Raw genomic sequence first — 20,875 nt, forward strand, 5'->3', positions numbered from 1 at the left:
TCAGGCCTCTCTCTAACCCTCCAAGGGGGTGGGCAAAAAAGTGAGAAAGAAACATCACCAGGGCAGCTGACCTAAACCAACCAAAGGGATATTCCATACCATATGATGTCACACTCAGCAATAAAAGGTGGAAAAAGGAAGAAGAGGGGAGGGGTGGGCTCTCGTTGAGAAAACGTCTGTCCTCCTCCCAAACACTGGCTACGTGCATTGAAGCCCTGCTTCAAGGACGTGGTCAAGCATCTCTTGTTTGTGGGAAGTAGAGAGGAATTTCTTTCCCCTGCACAGCTTTTGCTTTTTTTTGCCTTTTTTTTTTTTTTCCTTCCCCCTCCCTTTTCCCCTTTCCCTTTCCCCTTTATTTAAATTGTTAAATTAATAATAATCTTTCCTTAATAATTATTTTTTCCCTTTAATTACATTATCCTTATCTCAACCTGTGAGTTGTTCTTTCCTTTGCTTCTTCCCCTCCTCTTCTAAGGAGGGGGAGTGAGAGCGCGGTGGTGGTGCACAGCACGGTAAAACCACCACACTGGGATAGAACTGCGAGGGAGGTGTTGTTGGAGACAAAGTTGTGGTTGTTGGCTTTACATTAAAAGCCCGGAACAAATGTGTGTGCCAATGTGATAAGGAAGGAAAAGCAGCTGGAAAAAAAGTCCCACTCTTAAGAGATGTGGTGGAAGACAGGGCAACAGGCCAAGGACTGTGCTTAGATCCCACTGCAGTGAGTGGCTGGCCGGTGGTGCCTTTTCGAAAATGTGTTGGAATTACTGGAATAAGACTGCTGCTAGGAAATTTGGGGTTTTATTATTTGTCCATGGAGCAGTTCCCTTAGATTTTTTTTTTCCCTGTTCCACTGAGGCCTGAAACGTGCTAGTATTTTGCAGACGCAAACCCATCACTGCCTGCTGTCTCTGGCTGTCTCTGGTTGGGTCATCGAAGAGATGTGAACAAACTTGTTTCATGTATAATAGCCAGTTTAATTTAGAATTATATTTCTGTCTATTTCTTTGGTGCATCCACTACAACTAATGCCAACAGGAGAACAAGTACAACAATGAGGAGTTGCCTGGACATAGCGTTTTGGCCTGCATGAAGTAATTAAATTTATACCCCAAAATGGCATGGAAAACTGCAGCTATTGGGCGGGACTGGGCACAGACTGGGACTGGTTTAGTGGGCACAGAAAATGCTGTGCAAGGTAAAGGACAAGTTCCATTTCATTTGTAACTAATGCTACCATTCCTGTTTTTTTTTTTTTCTTGTCCCTAAACAACTGCGCATGTAGAACAGCACATCTCTTTCATTAACCCACGCAGGGAAGCCATAAAGAGCCAATTACAAAGAAACATGGAGAGAGCAAAAGAGCTACGTTCTGGTGTGCCTCAAAGGCTTTGGAAGGTAACACAGGATACTAAACTCGCCAAGAAAAAATAAAGGATTCTCCTTTAACTTGTGTGCTAAAAATGCATCTTCAAATCAATGGGCTCATTCACAGTTTGCAGATCAAGTATGCCTTAGACAACCAGAATTCAACAGGGTAAAAAATGAGGTAACTGAAGCAATTGTTGAAAACAATTGGGAGTTGGGGAATATAAATGTTGAGCTTTGACAAAGGCGAGATTCAGAGAAAGCTGCCCTGAGTGTGCTGGGTGGGTCTGCTTTGTGTTGAGAGAATTTGACTAATTTAACAGGCTACAGAATTTCATCTCACTTCTGTGTGCACAGAAGAAACACAGTAGTTCTGAATTTCTGTTGCCCCCATTAGAGTTAGGCTCATTTTCATTTTAGGTTCAGGCCAACCTCATCGAAAAACTTGTTTCCAACTCATTTTAGAAAAAAAAAAAAAAAAAAAAAAAAAAGAGCTTGTGCAATAGGAAGCAAGCATTGAATATGCAGTCATATTGCATGCCAAATCCAAGGGGAAGCAGATGGAGGAAAAATTAATCCTCATGATTAGATCCACAATGTTCTTTAACATTTAACCTCTATCATATAAATAGAACAACACAGATTAATCCTTTTGTCCTTTAACTGTGTAGACTGATCCAGAAGAGATCTACTTTGTCATTTACGTATTTTGAGTAAGATGCTACTAACTGTTTTTTTCCCTGGAACTACTCTAGGATAGAGGCTACTGGTCCCTCTTCCCTGCAGCTTCTCGCTTGGCACAGCAAGACAAGGCATGCTGAAAAGTAAGTTACTGTCATGTCTTCAGGTACTGAAAAGATAAACCAACCACACAAGTGTGATTAAGGTGGGATTTGGTTAATTCTTCTACAAAACGCATGGTCCTAGAGCATCTAGTATGTTACATCAGCCTCTAAAATACATGTGCTTTTAACTCTCCTCTTTTTCCCCATGTCCATAAAATATATACACATTAATCACAAGTTTAAAGGCTGCCTAGACCAGTGACTTATTTTTTCTTCATTCTGAATTGCTCTCTTCAGTGTAATTTCTGAATTGCCTCCTTTATAAAGGATCAAATCTCTAACTACTCTTAGAGAGGCATCCAAATGGCTGAAGTAACTGGTAACATGGACCCTTTTGACACGCCCTTGTCCCCCAGATTGAACGTGACTCTGAACAGCTATAGGTATCTGGGCACCTAGAGGTATTGCTGGCCAGTACTTCAAACATTACAGGCCTCAGAAGAAGAGTTTACAGTTCAAAGCAACTAATCAATTTGCATTCAGATCATAGCAGATCTCTGGAACACAGTAAAATAAAATTTTGATCATGAGTAACAATATCAGAGAACTTTTAATATAGAGCTGCATTGCAGACTAACACAAAATTTCCATTATTAGCATTTCTGTATACTAAATTAAAATATTCAATCCTCAGAAGGTGGCTGTGAAATCAGAAACATGGTAAGACATTTAAATTTACACTTACTGTATGTAATTCCTTGTGGAAAAAAAGAGCAATAATCGCTTTGAAATCATCCATAATGTAGAAAGGTCAAGACACGAGCTGATGTGAAAGCTCAGAAAGTGAGTCACTGGTATAGCAGAAGGGAAATAATGTCCCTAATAGTTTTTTTTTTTTTTCTTGTTGTTGTTGTTTTTTGTTGTTGTTTTTTGTGAAAATATAAAAGCAACCTCTGGAAAAAATAATTTCCACTCTGAAGTTTTTTCTTTCTAGTACTTGGCTATATTAACAATTCCACCTTGAATGAAGATCCTTGGTGTCTCTAGTTTGGTATATTTCTTCTGCAAGTGCAAGAAGTACTTTTTAAGATTTATTAATCTGACTGTGGACTTTTAAATTTTAATAAAGCTTTATTTTAGTCTGCATTCAGAATTAGTATTTCTGTAATAAAAGTAAAGGGGAAGCAGATTTGGAGAAAAAAGTAGCTTAAAAGAAGAAAACAGCCTTACAGGTGAGAATAGGTGAAGCATACTATACCTTTTTTTTAAAAAAAAAAAAACAAACATTTGCTTCTACTAACTGTAGAATATAATTCATTATTTACAAAGTTGAAATTATAATCAGGTTCTTCATTTGAAGAGCTAGAATTACAGTTTTCTCTGTCCTACCATTAATATAACCATACTTAATTTGGTTATACGTAAGCCAAATTTAATGAGACTGTTTAAGCTTCAGTAGAACAAATTGTCAATCCTTCTGCCTCTAAAGCTATGGCAACAAGTTTTTCTCCCATTTTTTCAACTTTTAATAGCTACAGCGCAGAATTCCCAGTTCAAGGAGGAATACTTCCAAACATATAGCAAATGCTGCAGGACATCACAAGGTATTAGTCTAACACTTAGCATCCCACCATGTAACAGGATTCTGGAAGTTGCAGAAGTAAGATGTATATTGTTTTAAAACAGAAAACCAAAGAACTTGGATCTTCACACCTGAAATACCTGTTAGCATCTGTAGAAACCATCAGAATTTAAAAGCTCTATACAGTTTCTTCTAGCCTTTTAGTTACAACAGATATATAGCATTTAAAACCTTTATATTAATTTAACCAAAACTGTACAATCAATTTTACATTTCCAAAATTCTTACTATAAAGTGATCAAGTTAACTATTTCTCCTTTTAAAGCCATGTGACAGGCGAGTCCATTTACAAATAAAAGTTAGACTTCAGTGGGTGTACAAATTTATCTTCGACAATTTTTGCTTTATAGTAACAGCAACACCTGCTGATCACTTCTTTTGGGTAGTCAGTTTTACTGAATTTGTTAAGTATTCATGCATTGCCAAATCAATCTGTAATTTCTGGAATTACAGACAGTATCAGATCATTTCTCCTCCAATCGAGGGTTTAGAGTGGATGTATTCTTTTTCTTTATCATCTATATTGTACACACACACGTATTTGTATGTATCTATACACACACAGTCACAAATTATGTGTGTACACACACACATACAAAATTGCTCCAAGTACTGGACTGCTTACATCTACTGAAAGAAGTTTTTACCAACATCGGTGTTGCAAAGAAAATCTCTGCTATTTCTGGCATTTATTAGCCACATGGAAGGTAAGCGTCTATAGACTTGTAAACAAGTATGGAAAAAAATTCCTGTGTACTGGGATGATTTGTCATCAAGGCTACTGTCCAAGAAAAGAGGCCATGGGATCATCAGGTCTCTGACGCTTCATTCTATAGGCTTCCATTTCCTCTTCTGTTGGCTCTCTGGTTTCATATACACTGTTGTATGGTCTCTTCCTCTCATCTAACTGCATAATTTCTTTAACTTGGAGGAGACGAGCCTCTTCTGCATTTAATGCCTGAAATGGAAGAGGGAAAGGGGAAGGGGTGAAATCCAAAGAAAGTTAAGCAAAAAAAAAGGCAAATAAACCCAAAACCAACAAAAAGTTTACATTATATTCTAGTATAACAAACAATTAGCAGGCAGAACAGTGGGATAAGCAATGCACATCCTGCCTACCTATAGCACACTTCACGTGTGCTATTTAATGCTTATTTTTGAGCATTTAGCGTAATATGATAGTAAATTAGCATTTTGCAAGCAAGATATTATAATGCCCTCCCAATTGCCAAAATCCAGCAAGAAACTCATGGGTTTTAGCTAAAATGTAATCATGATCCATACAGTATAAAAGCAGGTAAGAAAGCATGTCATCTTTGTGTTTTGTTCCCCTGTGTCAGAGTGATTTTAAAATGAAAATATGCTGTTTGAAATACAAATTATCCCATTTTTCAAACTACTACTGTTGTTCCTTCTTGCTATTGAAAAGAAATTACTCTTCTACAATGTTTTGATTAATCACAGTCTAACATTAATTTCCTCTGCATACCCAAGGCAGGGTGTTGAGCTTGCACAGGGTCCATCCAGCAACAGTCAACAGATCCAGCTATGAGACTGGGCCCAAGTATGGGATAAAAAGTACTAAGTCAAGCTTTGACAATGCCTTTGTTCTTTCATCTCAAGTTGCTGTGTTTTGCAATGCCTTTATATCTATAGCTGTAATAGGTGACTTCTCAGCTAAGTCTTCCAAAACTAGACTATTTACCGCATGTTTGCCTGACAAATAGGGAGTAAAAGCTATGCACTTTAGAACATCTAACAGCCCTTTAAATTTGCTTCTGCTCAAAATTAGCATCAAAGAACAGTCCACAGAATTCCACAAGAACTGTTACAGGCTTCATAAAACTAATGGTGTAAAACACATCTCAAGTTCTTTTTGCAACAGAAACACTGAAGAGTACAGAGCACCTTTTTAAGTTTTTCTTGCTTCTTTTTCTCTTCACCCTCGCTGTCTGAATTTGAGCTCTTCTTATGTTTCTTCTTTTTCTTCTCTTTCTGTTTCTCTTGGTGGATCTTTAAGGCCGAAAAACAACAGCAGTTAAGATTCAGCTAGTGAACAGTAGCAATATTCTATGATTCTATGAACTAATTTTAAAGCCATCATAGCATTAGTAGACAGTAGGGATTTTTGAGAGTTTAGTTTTGAACAGAGATGTAAATGATACAGTAATTCAGTTTGATGATTTTCAGACTCCTTAGAATGACTTGCATAATTTTGAAGTTACGCATATGTTTGGGTCACGTAAGTTGCCAAGTAAAAGTATCTCCCTTAAAAAGGGAAACAGCTCACCTCCATCAGTGTTTTGGGTTTTGTAATGTGTTCTTCCTCTCTGGGCTGCTCTTCTAGTAAGCTTGCTTCAGTATTCTATACAACAGAAAAGGGAGAGAATATCCATTTACAAAGCATATTTGAAAGGGGAAGGACAATTTAAAAAAGCAAAACCACCTAAAGCTTATGCAGATGAATGCCTTCTAGCTCTACTTAAGTAATTAAAAAAAGACAATACTTACAGCAATTTCTTTCCCAGCTTCTCCTGTACAGTATGAGTACTTGACAAATGAGTGGCAGCATTTGTAACCCCACTTGCCTTCTTTCCAGTATGAACCCCAAATGCACTGCAAGAAAAGACACCACAGCAGTTACATATATAATAATACTCCCATAAGAAACATGCTGCAAATTATTCCTGCCATCATTTCCTCATTTCCTGATGAGCAACCTATTCAAACAGTCCAGAAGGGGAAGTTATGAGAAATACTTTTGCAATTTTTCATTAGTCTTACAGGTATGGCTAAAAAAAAGAAAAAAAGAACAAAAAAGCACAGCAACTTCCCCTTCAATTTAAGATGGCCATCACAACTCCTCAAATTCATTCACACTGCAATCTTGAGAAGTTAAAATTCCTCCTTAGTAGAAGAGTGTGTCACATTTAGGGAGGGAGAAATTTATTTACTTGGTGTTTTAACTATGTTGCACTGCATCTACTACACCTCGTTCCCTTCCAAAGGAAGATTTTTTTGTTGATATCTGTATCTATCTATAGATTTACTTACTGTATGGTTGTTGATCTTCACATCTTCTTCATATTTAGAGCACGCAATAGCTTTCTCTTGTCCTTTGATAACTGTCCCATGTCTAGAATACTCCACGTAATCTTCTGTTTGAGCTAACAGCAATTCAGCTGGTGGGGTATCTAGATGTTCTTGTCCTCCATACTATAATGCAAAAGAAATGACATATGATAGTTTAGCAAAAAACAAACACACAAACAAACAAACACAACAGTCTATGTAGTTAAGCACACATTTAAAAAAAATCATCTTTGGTGCCTTTTCTGTCCACACCTCTAGAACAAAATGCACCACAAAATAAGTGGTTAGAGAAAATTTAATCTTTAGTGAATAGCTAAGAGAACTATGTATCCTCCCACGGCCACTGATTTTTATTTCTATTCCTGGAGAATTACAACAGTAATATTTCTTACTTTAGAGATTATTTCTAAGAGGGAAAACTTTTCAGACCAAACCAAAAGGTGGAAAAATACAACCTTGGTATTACCAGAGCAGTATGTTGTTCCCCCCTCCCCCCCCCGCCAAACTTGCATCTAAGATTTGGATTCCTCCTACATACTCATGTCGGATTTTTCTCTATAGAAATTCTGACTGTTAAGGGAAGAGCTCCCAGTAATCCAAAGAAATACTAGCAGATCTTCAAAGGTTCCTACATTAAATAATATAATGAATCCAACAGATGAGATTATATACACACACAATAAAGCTCATCAGAACAGCTGATGCATTTTCACATAGCAGTAGTAGTATGTATTTGTTCCCTAAGAATCAGAATTCAAACTCGACAGAATTCTTATTAAATAAAACCAAACATCTATTACCTTCTCTAAGATGCTTTCTTTCTGCTGTGCCTTGAAATCTTCTTTTTTCACTTTGAAGGATTTATAGAGTAGCTCTAATTTTGTAGGGTCCGCTTGAAGATGCACTTCCGAGCCTTTGTCATAAGCCTCCCAGGCAAACACTGTGTTCACAAGAAGCAGCAATGTTTATTCTCAAAATACATATATCTAATATAATCTAATAAAATACATATAATCTAATATAATCTAATAATATATTAAAATATACAAATAATCTTTAATTTTCTAATAGTTTGAAAGAAAGACTCGATTTAAATCTAGAAGGATTTCTCCTTTGCAAAAAAAAGGGGTTGCTAACTTAAGTCTTTAAAATCCATTTTTTAAAAACAGAACAAAAGAAAACAAACCCCCTGAAACCACAGAAGAATAAACACTTACACTGAGTCTGTGCCATTGAAATGGTATCTCCGGTGTAACGAACAAAGTTGTCACCTGCATAACCAACTCTGCAGGAAAGAACAATATTATTTTTAGCATTCAGATAACATGATTTTCTTTTAGGCAAATCATATAACTCCAACAGGAAAGTAAAAATTTTCCTTTACATCCTGAGTTACAAATGGAAGGAGAGAAGCATTCGTTTAATACATTAATTTAAAGTATAGGCTCACAATAGTGTCATGACAGTGTTAGACAGCACTTCAGAGTACTCATGCTACAGAGTCCTGGAGCTGTCTTGGATACCGTGAGTCAGGCCTGGGCCTAATTGCACAGTAATTGCACAAGTGGTACGCAACACTGTAGCACTGACCTCTGCTTTTGGATTTGTGAATCCCTCCTTCTGCTCAGCCAATTTCAAGCAAGGAAATAGCTTTACTGCCCTGTTACCTTTTGCACACCCCTTGTAGAGGCTGACAAAGAGCAGGTGGAATGCAGGCTGAAAATGAAATAACGTTGACAATTCAGTTTCCCACTGTTTTCATCTCCCAAAGCCACTCTGAAAAGCTTAGTCTGCAGTGCTGTTGCAGAAACACAGACTGAATAAAAGTCAAATTACACCTCTGGAGAGAAGTGAAAGCATCTTCATCTGAAAATAAAACTGACTGGCATTATTCTTGCTGGAGACAGAGAGAGGTGGAAAGAGCATTATTTGCTAGCATTTAGCCACTGCCATTCTATTTCAGGCAGCAAGCTAATCCAATTACAGTACCCTGAATAACATTTCTACTCGCAGCCTTTCTACTCTGTATGTCCACAGAGCAACATTGGTCAAGGCAGGGTCACAGCTCAAGCGCTTGACTTGGGTTTTAAGCGAGACAGCCTTACATGCAACCCAAATCCTGCCGGTGGCACTTTGTAATTGTCTATCTAGACAATGCCAAAGTTTTCAGACTTTTTCTGTGCAGACTCCACTAATACACGGGGAGCTTTTGATCCTAGTTCAGGCGTTTAGTCAGATACCACAGATACTCCAGGATAGTCTCCAGGGCTGAATGCCTCCCAGCAAATAAAGGGGTTGAAATGTTAGATCCATTACTGAAAATACTTTACATGTACATTACTGTTTACCGATATATCTTCTACACACAACAGTGTTCTAATCTTTGATCTATGTCATATTAGTACACAAAATGGTTGTTCCTGCATCCCTGGGGATTAAAGCCCACTATCACTAACACACTACTTCTATATACTAAAAACAAAAAAGCGTTAATAAATAAATGTTTTTCCCATGTTTACTATAAAGCATTATTGAAAGACTCTTCTATCCATAACCGACTAATAAATTCATTAATAAAAAGGCACGTATATGAAATAAAATACAAAACTTTTAGAGCAGTCTCATTTTTAACAGTTTTGTTGGGTACACAAGCATGACCCTGTTTTAACTTACTCATCTGGATTCTTGCCTGTATTGGCATATGGGTTCTCTCTCATTGCTCTTGTTTTGGGATCATAATAAGCAGAGTTTGGATCTAGATTCCTTAGGTACTAGGGAAAAAAAAACAAACATAGAACATAAAATATATTTGATTAAAATTTATGATTTTTGAAGAATTGAAATTACTGCTGTATCCCTCAACTTAGACATTTTAAAATAAGGGAATATCTGTGCAAGTGATAGACCTTGAAGAAGTTATAACACGAGCAGGAAGAGAACTGTGGACAGACTTTAACCTCTAAACCCTGAGACCCATACTCAAACACACTAATAATTGAAGGTATGGGTTTTAAAAATTAACTAACGTGAATATAAAAGGAAAAAATAAGGCTCTTTACTCACTTTTGCAATATCTTCCCGAATACGTAAATTTCGGACTGTGATACGTCTTTTAGAGTCAAAGTTCTGCCCAGGCATATCAATGTCATCTGCATATTTATCTTCATCTTCATCTTCACTGTTACGATCTCTTTCCTGAGGAGAGAAACAGAAAACTTCTCAGAGACAAGTACAAGAATCTGATGTTAGTGGTTTAATTAAAAAATGGGCCTAAGCATGCAAATCTATCATGCAGATACACTCAGCATTTCAGAAATACTGATTAAGGGCCTTCCATTTCCTCCAGTTACAGAAAAGTAACTGTGACAATATTAAAACAATAGTTATCTTGGGCAAAATATACCATGCAAATAACAATGTTACTTGCTTGCACCTCTTAGGTTTGACATGTGACTTAAACAGAAAACCCTTGATGAAATCCAACAACCTCTTCCGAAAGGAAACAGGCAACCAGTGGCATGAACCCAACATTAAAACCCTTATGCCACCCTCGTTTTGCTATTTCACTAACTACAGTTTTTTTTTTTTTTTTTTCCTGCCCATGGTGTGATGCAGTGGGTAATCATCTTACTGTCTGGGAATTTGGTTCCTCTTCTCCCCACTGGTGTCTTGGGGAGTTCTGCAGCAAACAAAGAGCACATCAGCAGAGAAGAAGAGAAGACAAGATAGTGCAGAGAGGAAAAACGGCAGGGAAATAAAGACCAATCAAAGCAGAGCTTTGAGGTTGGTTGCAAATATACAATGCACTTCTAGCACAAAATGCACAAAGATCACTACATTTTGAATATTCTAAAATAGAGTTGGCAAGTATCACTATTACAGACACAAGCTGAAGACCTTTTCACTGGATTACAAACCAAATTTCTAGTATTTACTTTTCTTGCAAAGGCTTTGAACTGTCACTGTGATCTAAAGCTTGTTATACCTCTGAATACTAATGGTTTAGACTAGGGTATTTCTTATCATGTAAATATAACTAAGATTCACCTCTAAAAGCTTTAAAAAAATCCATATTAAAGAGATATGTATGCAAGTATTTTGTTAGGAATAAATTGACAGGAGTAAATTATGGCTTCTGATTCATGCTTGGTAATCTAGCGAAACACAGCCAGTTTTTTTATTAACCTGTTTAGCCCTTAACCTGAGAGTAATTGCCATGGCAAAGTTGTCCCCCCCAAAAAAAGTATATGGAAGCTAAAAACGTTTGTGGGGAATACAGGCATCAAAAACAAACAAAAAACTGTTAAGATCAGTAGTATGTATTTTGTGTTGGGTCAGAAATTCAGTTAATTCTGCCATCTAGTGACAAAATGAAAGGTGATAATCATGGAAAATGGAGACCCAATCAGATGTAGTCTATTGGTTGATGGTGGTTTTAATTTTTTTTTTTAAAGAATATTAAAAAAATACTTTTGACCAGTAACAATCTCTGCTTTTTCACCACTTTATAAACTTAGCATATTATCATAAATGACTTTAAAAATCCAAATTTTGTATCAAAGATTATCAAAAGTGGTGCTTATAATCTAAGGGGAGCTTGTAGAAGTCAACGGAAGGTGTGTACTCTTCAGTTACATGCCAGAGGGAAGTAGATACGTATGTTCAGCCTTCTAATAATCAGACACACTGCAAGTAGTCAAAGCAATGACTGAAGAAGAAACAAGTTTGGGTTTAAGATAAAGAAAATACCTTCCTATTCCTATTTATACTAAGCATTACTAAAACAATACGCATAATAATCAGTGCTCCAACATCAGTCAGACAAAACAGTCCTTTCATACTTAAAACGTGTCTCTGTGTGAACTGAATAACATGGAAAACAAGCTTTCTGATCCTAAATTCCACATCATTAATTTTAGAAGATTAAAAATCAAAAGGAATTTTTGCCCAAAAGGCAAGTACTGTCATTTAGAAGACGGTACTCCCAATTCTTGTATGTGACACAAAATAAGCTGGTGCTAGGAAGAGCTTTAAATTACTGAAGAGTATCAAAAGCAGTAGAAAAATGAGTACAAAGAATAAAAGCATCAGAGAAGTAACCTGTTCTATTTTCACTCAGCCTAAACAAAAATAAATTAGGAGTTTGATTTACTTACCACTTGCTCCAGCTTTCCTGATGCTAACTCTTCCTGAAGCTTCTGTGCTTTCAGTGTACGTTTGGCCTGCATATCACACAAATGCATTTATTTTAATATTGCCTTATAATAGCAAGTATGTAGTAACAACACAAGCATTTCTTGTGATTGCTGCCATTTAAAATCTATTCATTATTATTAGAAAATGGACATTTAATTCTTTGGGTGCTCATAAAAAAAAGAAAAAAACAGCAGCCTAGAGATAGTCTCCTCTACACCTATGCTTAACCACACTGCTTTTAGAGCCTCAAGGAAACTATATATACTAACTATTTTACTGTTTTATATTACATTGGTAAATAAACCAATTTACCAGAGCTTATGCAGCTATACCATTACTACGTCCATTGTAATTAAAGAAAACACAGCTTATTTTAGTTCAGTAGTTTTTAACAACAAATATGCCTTATTATTGTGTCCTCATAATCTAGTTAGGAATTTCAGTGCTTAAGGTAGTTCATGACAGATGCTGCAAGCATTTATGATTCACACAAGAACCATCGAGTTCTATAATCTAAAATGACATGTTAAAGCAGCATGAAGTGATTTTTTACATGTATTTGACATCACTGAACCACAGAGACATGTACAAATACTTTCCTGCTCCACAATGGGAAGAAAAAAGATTCCTAAGTAACAAAAATATGAATGAGCTTACAGCTTTATTGACTCTAGGTAGTAAAGACAGCTTAGAAATTCCTTTCTTGCCTGCAATTTAATGTACATCTTGGTTAATAAACTCTAGAACTTGTCTAGTAAAAGGTAAGCAATCTGGAGAGACGCTTCATTTATTGCAGACCCATACTCAGTTGTCTGTTCTAATTTCAACTTTCAGTTCAAGTGAAGTTTGCTATCACCTGTTTTTATCGCCTGTTTGGTTGCACACTGGAACAGGCTCCCCAGGGAAGTTGTCACTGCACCGAGCCTGTCTGAATTTAAAAAGAGATTGGACTGTGCACTTAGTCACATGGTCTGAATTTTTGGGTAGACCTGTGCCGTGTCAAGAGTTGGACTTGATGATCCTTAAGGGTCCCTTCCAACTTAGGATATTCTATGATTCTATGATCAAACACAGAATCCACCCCATTGGTGGATTCATAATTCATAATTTCCATTATGAATACCGCAAAAGGTCCAGCATTAACAGGGCATGTATCAAGCACTCCTCCACCGAGTGAAGCCAAATGCTGAACTTTTCCCAGTAAACTATAATGCCTACGCACCAGATCAACCTTGGCATATTCCTCTACAATCTTCATGTGCTCTTCTGGGTTATAGCCATTCCAACGATCTCGCTTTCCATCGTAATCAAACATCAGTTCAGGTTGCACATGTTCATCTGGTGCAATATTCATGCCTGTGTATTTTGCTCCAACTTTCCTGGGTCTCTGAAATAAAGAAATAAATGCATTGCTCAATTAGATTGGAATATGCTACTTGCTAAGACACACACCTTTAAAAACAGTATCAGTTGAGCTCTTCTAAAGCCAGTTACATTCAACACAGTAAGCCTCCAAATTTGACGTAAACGTGAGCAGTTTAATTCTGTATTTTAAAGTAATACAAAAATACCAGTTACTGACTCAATTTTCAACAGCTAAAGAAGCGATTAAAATAGTTTCTGGGGACTACTTCTAGCTGACATGAAACAGACAGCCACAGTTAAAGTAAATTAACATGAGGAACTAAAAGCCAAACACTTTTACCTTTTATCTTAGTGCTGATCACAAACGGAATTGATGAACACCACCCCGAACAGTAGTTATTTTTTTTTTCTTCACCTTTCTCTCGTTTCTCCTACATAACTATTGTTTTAAAATCTTTCAAACAGAATTTTGATACTTGTAACTTTTTTCAAAGTAACTTTTTCAAAATAGTAGTTTTTTTCCTTTAGTTAGCTATCTTTCATTAAGATTAGAACTCATTGTTTTCAAAGCCATTAAAACATCAACAATGGTCAAGTTTACCTCCATGCAGTCTTTCTTTTTGTGTGTCAACGCACCGCAGTTCTCACAAGCTCCTTTACGGTATCTGGTAGCTATTGCATGCTAAACAACAGAAAAGACAAGCATTGTACAAACTTGTGGCAACGTTCGTATATGAGTTTCCATCAACTAATGCATTTTCTTCAATACCACTGAAGCACATATGCTCTAGCCAAACCCAAAATGCTTATTTTGGTTATCACCAAACACAGGGACATGCCTGCTGAATACGAATTCCCAGCTCTTGCCCCCCTCAAAAACAAAGACACAGAAATCACAGGATATCAATGACTCTTATTTCCTCAAACAAAACCTTTATTTTAGGACACAAACATTTTGCACACCTCTTGAACTCCTCGTTTGTACCAATCTCCAGAAGAGCTGTACTGTTTCTGCTTCTCTGGCTGGGGTCTCTGATGCTTTAGCGTAGGCCTTTTAGAAGGATCTATGTACCATGGCACTGAGGAAATGTACTGAGGAATATGAGGATTGATATCTCTGTAAAAGATATCATGAATAAATACGTGGCACAGGGAAAAACAACAACAACAACAAAAAAAACTCACAATTTAGCCTAACAAATAACACTTACATTAAGTTCAACGCTTTAAAAGTGATAATAATCACTGAAGCTATAATGCATTCCAAAGAAGTAAGATCATCTTAAGTATGTAAACACAGACTTCCTTGAGATTTTGTTACCATTAATTCACCTGAACTCCTGACTCCAAACTAAATACTTCATTCTACACAGTTACTGAGCATGAGAACATTAATACTTCTCTTTCCAGAGGCCACGGGATGGTGCGCAGGGGCCTTGTAGATGCCACAGAGAAAAGTAATAAACAAACTGTAAGGTCCCCCAGTACTTTGCGGACACCCCTTGTAAAACACCCCTTGTAGGCGCTCACAGAAGGGGGACATCACCCCAACAGATCAGGTAAAAATCGATTTATTGGGCTAACACCCCAACAGATCAAGTAAACACTGAACACTTTGTTTTGGAAGCAGAAGCGCCTGTTTCCGGAGGAAGACTGGACCGTTCAAAGCAAATTCATGACATCGCGCTGCTTCCTTCCGCAGCGAGCAGCGCTCCCCTCAGAACCATCCCGCGGACAACAAGCCTGCTTTCTGGCCTGTCCCTTCAACCAGCACGCGAACAAGACTTACTTCCCTTCTTCGTCCACTTCAGCAGGCGCGTTTCCCAGCTTCCTCTGTTCCTCCAGCTCCTTCTTTTTCCTCCAGTCTTCCCTCGTCATCTTCTTGGGCTCCTCTAGGCCCACCTCGCCCGGGCCCCCCGCGGCAGCGCCACCGGCGGCCGCCCCAGCCGCCATTTTGTCTGCCTCCAACCGAGACCCGCGCACGGAGCCGGCCCGACGCCGCCGGGCAGCACGCCTCGCGCAGCTTTATTTCGTCGTTTTTCCGCCCTTCCCCTCCTTCAGCGACGCCACAGGCCCCTCCGCACGCCCGAGGTGACAGATCGGTGACAGCGGTGACGCAGCGACACGTTCCCCCTGCCACCGCCGGCCCTCCCTGCCGCCCGGCGCCCGGCTAGGCCGCAGGGCCGCGCCGCCGCCCCACCATGCACCGCGGCTCCTCCTCGAGCCCCGCCCCTTAAAGGTGCCGTCCCTCGAGCCGGCACCGCAGCAACGCGGCGGCGTCGGGGGCGGGCTCAGAATCACAGAATCACAGAATTTCTAGGTTGGAAGAGACCTCAAGATCATCGAGTCCAACCTCTAACCTAACACTAACAGTCCCCACTAAACCATATCCCTAAGCTCTACATCTAAACGTCTTTTGAAGACTTCCAGGGATGGTGACTCCACCACCTCCCTGGGCAGCCTGTTCCAATGCCTCACAACCCTTTCAGTAAAGAAGCTCTTCCTAACATCTGACCTAAAACTCCCCTGGCGCAACTTTAGCCCATTCCCCCTCGTCCTGTCACCAGGCACGTGGGAGAACAGGCCAACCCCCACCTCTCTACAGCCTCCTTTAAGGTATCTGTAGAGAGCGATAAGGTCGCCCCTGAGCCTCCTCTTCTCCAGGCTGAATAAGCCCAGCTCCTTCAGCCGCTCCTCGTAGGACTTGTTCTCCAGGCCCCTCACCAGCTTCGTCGCCCTTCTTTGGACCCGCTCAAGCACCTCCATGTCCTTCTTGTAGCGAGGGGCCCAAAACTGAACACAGTACTCGAGGTGCGGCCTCACCAGAGCCGAGTACAGGGGGACGATCACCTCCCTAGCCCTGCTGGCCACACTGTTTCTGATACAAGCCAGGATGCCGTTGGCCTTCTTGGCCACCTGAGCACACTGCTGGCTCATATTCAGCCGACTGTCCACTATCACTCCCAGGTCCTTCTCTGCCTGGCAGCTCTCCAACCACTCATCTCCCAGCCTGTAGCTCTGCTTGGGATTATTACGCCCCAGGTGCAGGACCCGGCACTTGGCCTTGTTAAACTTCATGCAGTTGACCCCAGCCCATCGGTGCAGCCTATCCAGATCCTCCTGCAGAGCCTTCCTACCCTCGAGCAGATCAACACACGCACCTAACTTGGTGTCATCTGCAAACTTACTGAGGGTGCACTCAATGCCCTCGTCCAGATCATTGATGAAGATGTTAAAGAGGACTGGCCCCAGCACCGAGCCCTGGGGGACGCCACTGGTGACTGGCCTCCAACTGGATTTGACTCCATTTACCACAACTCTCTGGGCCCGGCTATCCAGCCAGTTTCTAACCCAACGAAGCGTGCGCCAGTCCAAGCCAAGAGCAGCCAGTTTCTTGAGGAGAATGCTGTGGGAGACGGTGTCAAAAGCCTTGCTGAAGTCAAGGTAGACCACATCCACAGCCTTTCCCTCGTCCACCCAGCGCGACACTTTGTCATAGAAGGAGATCAGGTTCGTCAAGCAGGACCTGCCTTCCATAAACCCATGCTGACTGGGCCTGACCACCTGCTTGCCCTTCAAGTGCCGCATGATGACTCCCAAGAGGATCTGCTCCATGAGCTTCCCTGGTACTGAGGTCAAACTGACAGGCCTGTAGTTCCCCGGGTCAGTCCTCCGGCCCTTCTTGTAGATGGGCGTTACATTCGCTAGCCGCCAGTCAGCTGGGACCTCCCCCGATAGCCAGGACTGCTGATAAATGATGGATAGTGGCTTGGCCAGCTCCTCTGCCAGTTCTCTCAGAAAGAGACTGGGCTCGTTCCTGCCCAGTTCTGCCCGGCCCACCAGCGCTGCTGAGCCAATCGGGTGCCTGAGCGTTAGTCAAAGCAGCCAATGGGAGAGGCGGAGGTGATTTAAAAGCTGGCGGCGGGAGGGTGGTGCCTTAGAGCTGCTGCAGCTGCGGTAGCTGTTGGTGTCGTTGCCGCCCGCCACAGGTGAGCGGGTCGGGGTCGGGGCTGGGGCTGGGGCTGGGGCTGGGCTGAGCGCGGGGGGCTATGGCGGCCGGCCATGGCGGCCGGCCTGGGCCTCCTTGGGCTCTGGGCCTTAGGCGGCGCGCAGCGAGAGCAGCTTGGGCAGTGTCTGGGAGGGGCCAGCGAGGTGACGCTGGGCACTCCCTTATGGGCAGGGGCACCTCCCACTAGGTCGGGTTGTTCAGGGCCCTGTCCAGCCTGGCCTGGAGCACCTACGGGGACTGGGCACCTGCAGTTCCTCTAGGCAGCCTGTGCTAGGGCTTCGCTGCCCTCACGGTACTGCTGTCCGTTGTGGAGTAAGCAGCAATAAGCACCATAGAAAAGCGATGTAGTGACCCGAAGATATCGGGCCTTGATGTGTAGGATTGCTAGGGAGACCTTGCAACTTTCTCAGCTCCCTGTGTGCTCCATGGGGGCTGTGAGCTTGTCATGTGCATGGATACCTTCAGACATAAGTCTGTAGTCGAGCTCTTATGACTTGAAGTGTGTCGTTCTCCGCTCAGAAACCTAAGTACTGTCTATGACAAAAGCCAGATGATTTTCACACCTTCCTCTTCTTGCAAACAGCTCTGTTGCCTGTAGTACTGTTTAAAAGCTGTGCTGTGCTGAAAGAAATGATAAGATCTGATTTATTCTCTTTTTGTGTGCCTTTCTAGAGTGGTCTCACCAGCCTGAAGATGACAACACTAATCTTCTTAGATAAAGAGAATGGTGAAGTTGGCGCTGCTAAGAATCAATTAAGACACCCTTCAGGATCATGTGTGTATATGCCCTACTTAGGTAGTGGGGAACAAAGTAAGGTGTATGAACTGGGTTTCATTATTCACCAGTTTGAACAGAGAGCAGAACTGTTTAATTAAATATAAAAATAAAACTAAGCTTATCAATTGTTATGGAAGTAAAAAATCACTTGCCTTTCACAGAGAGGGCTTATGCTTCTGAATTATAAGTAGAGAGTTATAATTTGCTTTCTAGCATGTGCACCTAATGAAGCAGGCTTTAGGATTGACATGGTGCTAAAGCTTGCTCTTTCCTCCCCCCAGCAAAAGTCTTATCTGAAAGAACTCAAGTCAGTACACCACTTCCTAAAAAATCAATTAAAATATCTCCAGCCACATCGCACTCTGTCAGAAAGGCTCTTGGAAATGTGAATAGGACTGTAGGAGTCACAAGCAAGAAAGAGCAGATGAGACAGAGAAATCAACCTTGCACTGTAAAGAAGGTAAGTACAACTGCCTTCCATAAGGGTGGGTGGGATGGAAGGGGTGCAGGGCTTACCTACATAGATACAAGGCATGCAACAGCTTAGTGAATACATGAAGGCGAAGAAGTGGCTCTAGAGAAAATATTAGCTGAGTTACTGTCTTGTTCACATTTTAATTAGTAGGGCTTTAATATAATGAGCCTAAATGTTGTACAGCAGAGATTTGTTGCCAGTGCATATAGTACGGTTACAAAAGCTAAGCAGCGTAAGGGCAAATGCTTCAGCTGCTTTGCGCTGAACATGTTAGAAGTTTAGATGTAACTGAGGACTGTATGACAGTGTTCTTGTCTTTTCTGTGCTGGACAGCTTTATAGACAAATGGATACTACACTGGAAAAACAGATTAGCTCAAGTAATGTATCTTTCTCTTGTTAAGGTTGCTGAAAAGACTGCTGGATTAGAGAGCCAGGACGTGATGCTTGAAGAACCCTTCCCTGAAATAGAAAAAATATTTTCCTATGATCCTGGAGGTAAGAACTCTTGGGGTAATTATTAGAACAAAGAATCAGGCTTTAAGTGTTGACACTAAGACTGGCCAAGCTTCAGTGGTAAACAACTTGATGATGTACTTCTCCAGAGTCCATTCTTAAGCATAAGGGCATTCACCATTTTTTGAAGCACCACCTCATTTGTGTTTGAATGTTTTAACTCCAAATATGTAGTAGTCTCTGTTATAGTGGCAGGAAGCTAGTTCCAGATAATGAATTAAGAACTATAACTTGGTTAAATGGCATCTAGCAGGCAACTACATAAAAGGCTACTTGAATGTAGCCAGACCTCTCCTAAGAGTGTATGCCAAGATGGTACTCTGTAACTGAAGAGAAATTCATACTCTGTAGGATAAAATAGTTGAAATTTCTAAAACTGTTCTTCATCTCTCTGATGGGGAGAGCATCTCAATCCTTCATAGTGTGCCTTCAAACAGTCCAGGTTATGTTAAAGTAAATGTGCAAAAGCTATTGTACTGAAGACTATTTTAGTGTTGGTTTAAACATATGTGCTGCTTGATGTAGTTGACAGTGTTGTGATTGAAAAGAAATTCCTAAAAGCTCCTGCTTTATACTAGCAGTTATGTACACTTTAAGTGTTAGCATAGAAGATTTTATGGGCAGCTAAGGGGTAGTTGCAAATAAGCACCCTGTAAGATGTAACTAACAGACTGAGTTGTTTTGGAACTACTTTCACTTCATTTAATCTAGAATGACTTGCAGCTTCCTATGCTACTGTATACTGTTACTATACTAGTGTTTTCCCCAAACAGACTTTGAGAATTTTGATCTTCCTGAAGAGTACAGAGTATGCGATATCAACCTGTATGGTGCTCCTCTCATGGTATTTACAAGCACCTCTGAAAAACCTCTCGACATGGTTCCTTCATCTGTGAAGACTGAAGAGATGTCATGGGAGTCTAGTAAGTGGAAAACTAGCATGAGTTTCAGTGCATACAGTGCTCATTAGTGGTCTGGGAGGGAAGCTAATTCGCTGCAAGAGTGAACTGTCATTGCTGTCATAAGTGCCAGAATAGAACGCTTATATCAAGTAACTCTTGGTATATAGCCAAGTTGAATTTAACTGGTCAACTCCACTAATAGTGGTCTCAAAGCCATATTGCTGTGTAGCTTTCTGCAGTGTATTGCTAAATGACTAGTTAGACAAATTGTCCAGCAATATTTCCCATAGTCATTCAAGTGACTTATGCAAGCTCACTAGGAGCTAGCTTGTATGAGACTAAAATTCTGGGCTTCATGAGAAACTGATTTGCTCTATTTCTAACTTTCAGACTTGCTACAATCAACTACTGACTTCATTTCTACACTGGATGAGATCATTGATATGACACCTATGAACCTATGAGCTTTAAAAGCATATTCTGAAGTTTGAGTTCTATACTTTTAATTATACTTTTAATAAAGGCTAGTTGAATGTGTGTAATACAGGACTTCTCTCTTTTCAGTAGAGCTAATATACCAAGTGCATAAGATGCAGGTAATAAAATGCTGCTTTGAAAACAAGGCTATCTGATAAGCTATTAAAGCTGCACATGTAAAATCATTTTTGATATAATGCAAATTACTAGAGCTAGTACTGCTCTGGCACTCTTTACTTCTTGAATGTTTGCTCTTCTCAGTGGTTGTCTTGG

General features: G+C 40.3%; 2 protein-coding genes across 3 annotated transcripts; one reads left to right on the forward strand and one right to left on the reverse strand.

The window, feature by feature from the left end:
* Nucleotides 1–2,741: 2,741 nt before the first annotated feature.
* On the reverse strand, nucleotides 2,742–15,589 carry SLU7 (SLU7 homolog, splicing factor). Of its 2 annotated transcripts, XM_035338615.1 has the most exons (15): nucleotides 15,236–15,588; nucleotides 14,410–14,563; nucleotides 14,048–14,128; nucleotides 13,304–13,468; nucleotides 12,042–12,107; nucleotides 10,517–10,564; nucleotides 9,949–10,080; nucleotides 9,559–9,656; nucleotides 8,103–8,170; nucleotides 7,686–7,825; nucleotides 6,847–7,008; nucleotides 6,304–6,408; nucleotides 6,083–6,157; nucleotides 5,701–5,805; nucleotides 2,742–4,750 (listed from the first exon to the last, which is right to left on the reverse strand). In XM_035338615.1, the coding sequence occupies exons 1-15, from the start codon at nucleotides 15,397–15,399 to the stop codon at nucleotides 4,571–4,573; spliced, it is 1,743 nt and encodes a 580-aa protein (XP_035194506.1). In that variant the 5' UTR covers nucleotides 15,400–15,588; the 3' UTR covers nucleotides 2,742–4,570. The 2 variants fall into 2 exon arrangements, with proteins under 2 accessions (XP_035194506.1, XP_035194507.1); XM_035338616.1 differs by lacking the exon at nucleotides 10,517–10,564 and having other exon boundaries at nucleotides 15,236–15,589.
* Nucleotides 15,590–18,070: 2,481 nt separating this feature from the next.
* PTTG1 (PTTG1 regulator of sister chromatid separation, securin) lies at nucleotides 18,071–20,667 on the forward strand. The gene is made up of 5 exons (XM_035338958.1): nucleotides 18,071–18,230; nucleotides 18,515–18,693; nucleotides 19,112–19,205; nucleotides 19,997–20,146; nucleotides 20,516–20,667. Exons 1-5 carry the CDS (start codon nucleotides 18,149–18,151, stop codon nucleotides 20,587–20,589), a joined length of 579 nt encoding a protein of 192 aa, XP_035194849.1. The 5' UTR covers nucleotides 18,071–18,148; the 3' UTR covers nucleotides 20,590–20,667.
* Nucleotides 20,668–20,875: the final 208 nt, after the last annotated feature.

Source organism: Oxyura jamaicensis, chromosome 13 (genome assembly GCF_011077185.1).
Source record: "Oxyura jamaicensis isolate SHBP4307 breed ruddy duck chromosome 13, BPBGC_Ojam_1.0, whole genome shotgun sequence".
In the NCBI taxonomy this organism is placed as follows: domain Eukaryota; kingdom Metazoa; phylum Chordata; class Aves; order Anseriformes; family Anatidae; genus Oxyura; species Oxyura jamaicensis.

Coding starts and splice junctions, on each gene's coding strand:
- PTTG1 (XM_035338958.1), top strand. CDS start 18,149: ATGACAACACTAATCTTCTTAGATAAAGAGAATGGTGAAGTTGGCGCT. Junction 18,231..18,514: donor AAGACACCCTTCAGGATCAT/GTGTGTATATGC, acceptor TCCTCCCCCCAG/CAAAAGTCTTATCTGAAAGA. Junction 18,694..19,111: donor AACCTTGCACTGTAAAGAAG/GTAAGTACAACT, acceptor TCTCTTGTTAAG/GTTGCTGAAAAGACTGCTGG.
- SLU7 (XM_035338615.1), bottom strand. CDS start 15,399: ATGGCGGCTGGGGCGGCCGCCGGTGGCGCTGCCGCGGGGGGCCCGGGC. Junction 9,657..9,948: donor TTCGGGAAGATATTGCAAAA/GTGAGTAAAGAG, acceptor TTTTTTCCCTAG/TACCTAAGGAATCTAGATCC. Junction 8,171..9,558: donor ACAGGCAAGAATCCAGATGA/GTAAGTTAAAAC, acceptor TCTTTCCTGCAG/AGTTGGTTATGCAGGTGACA.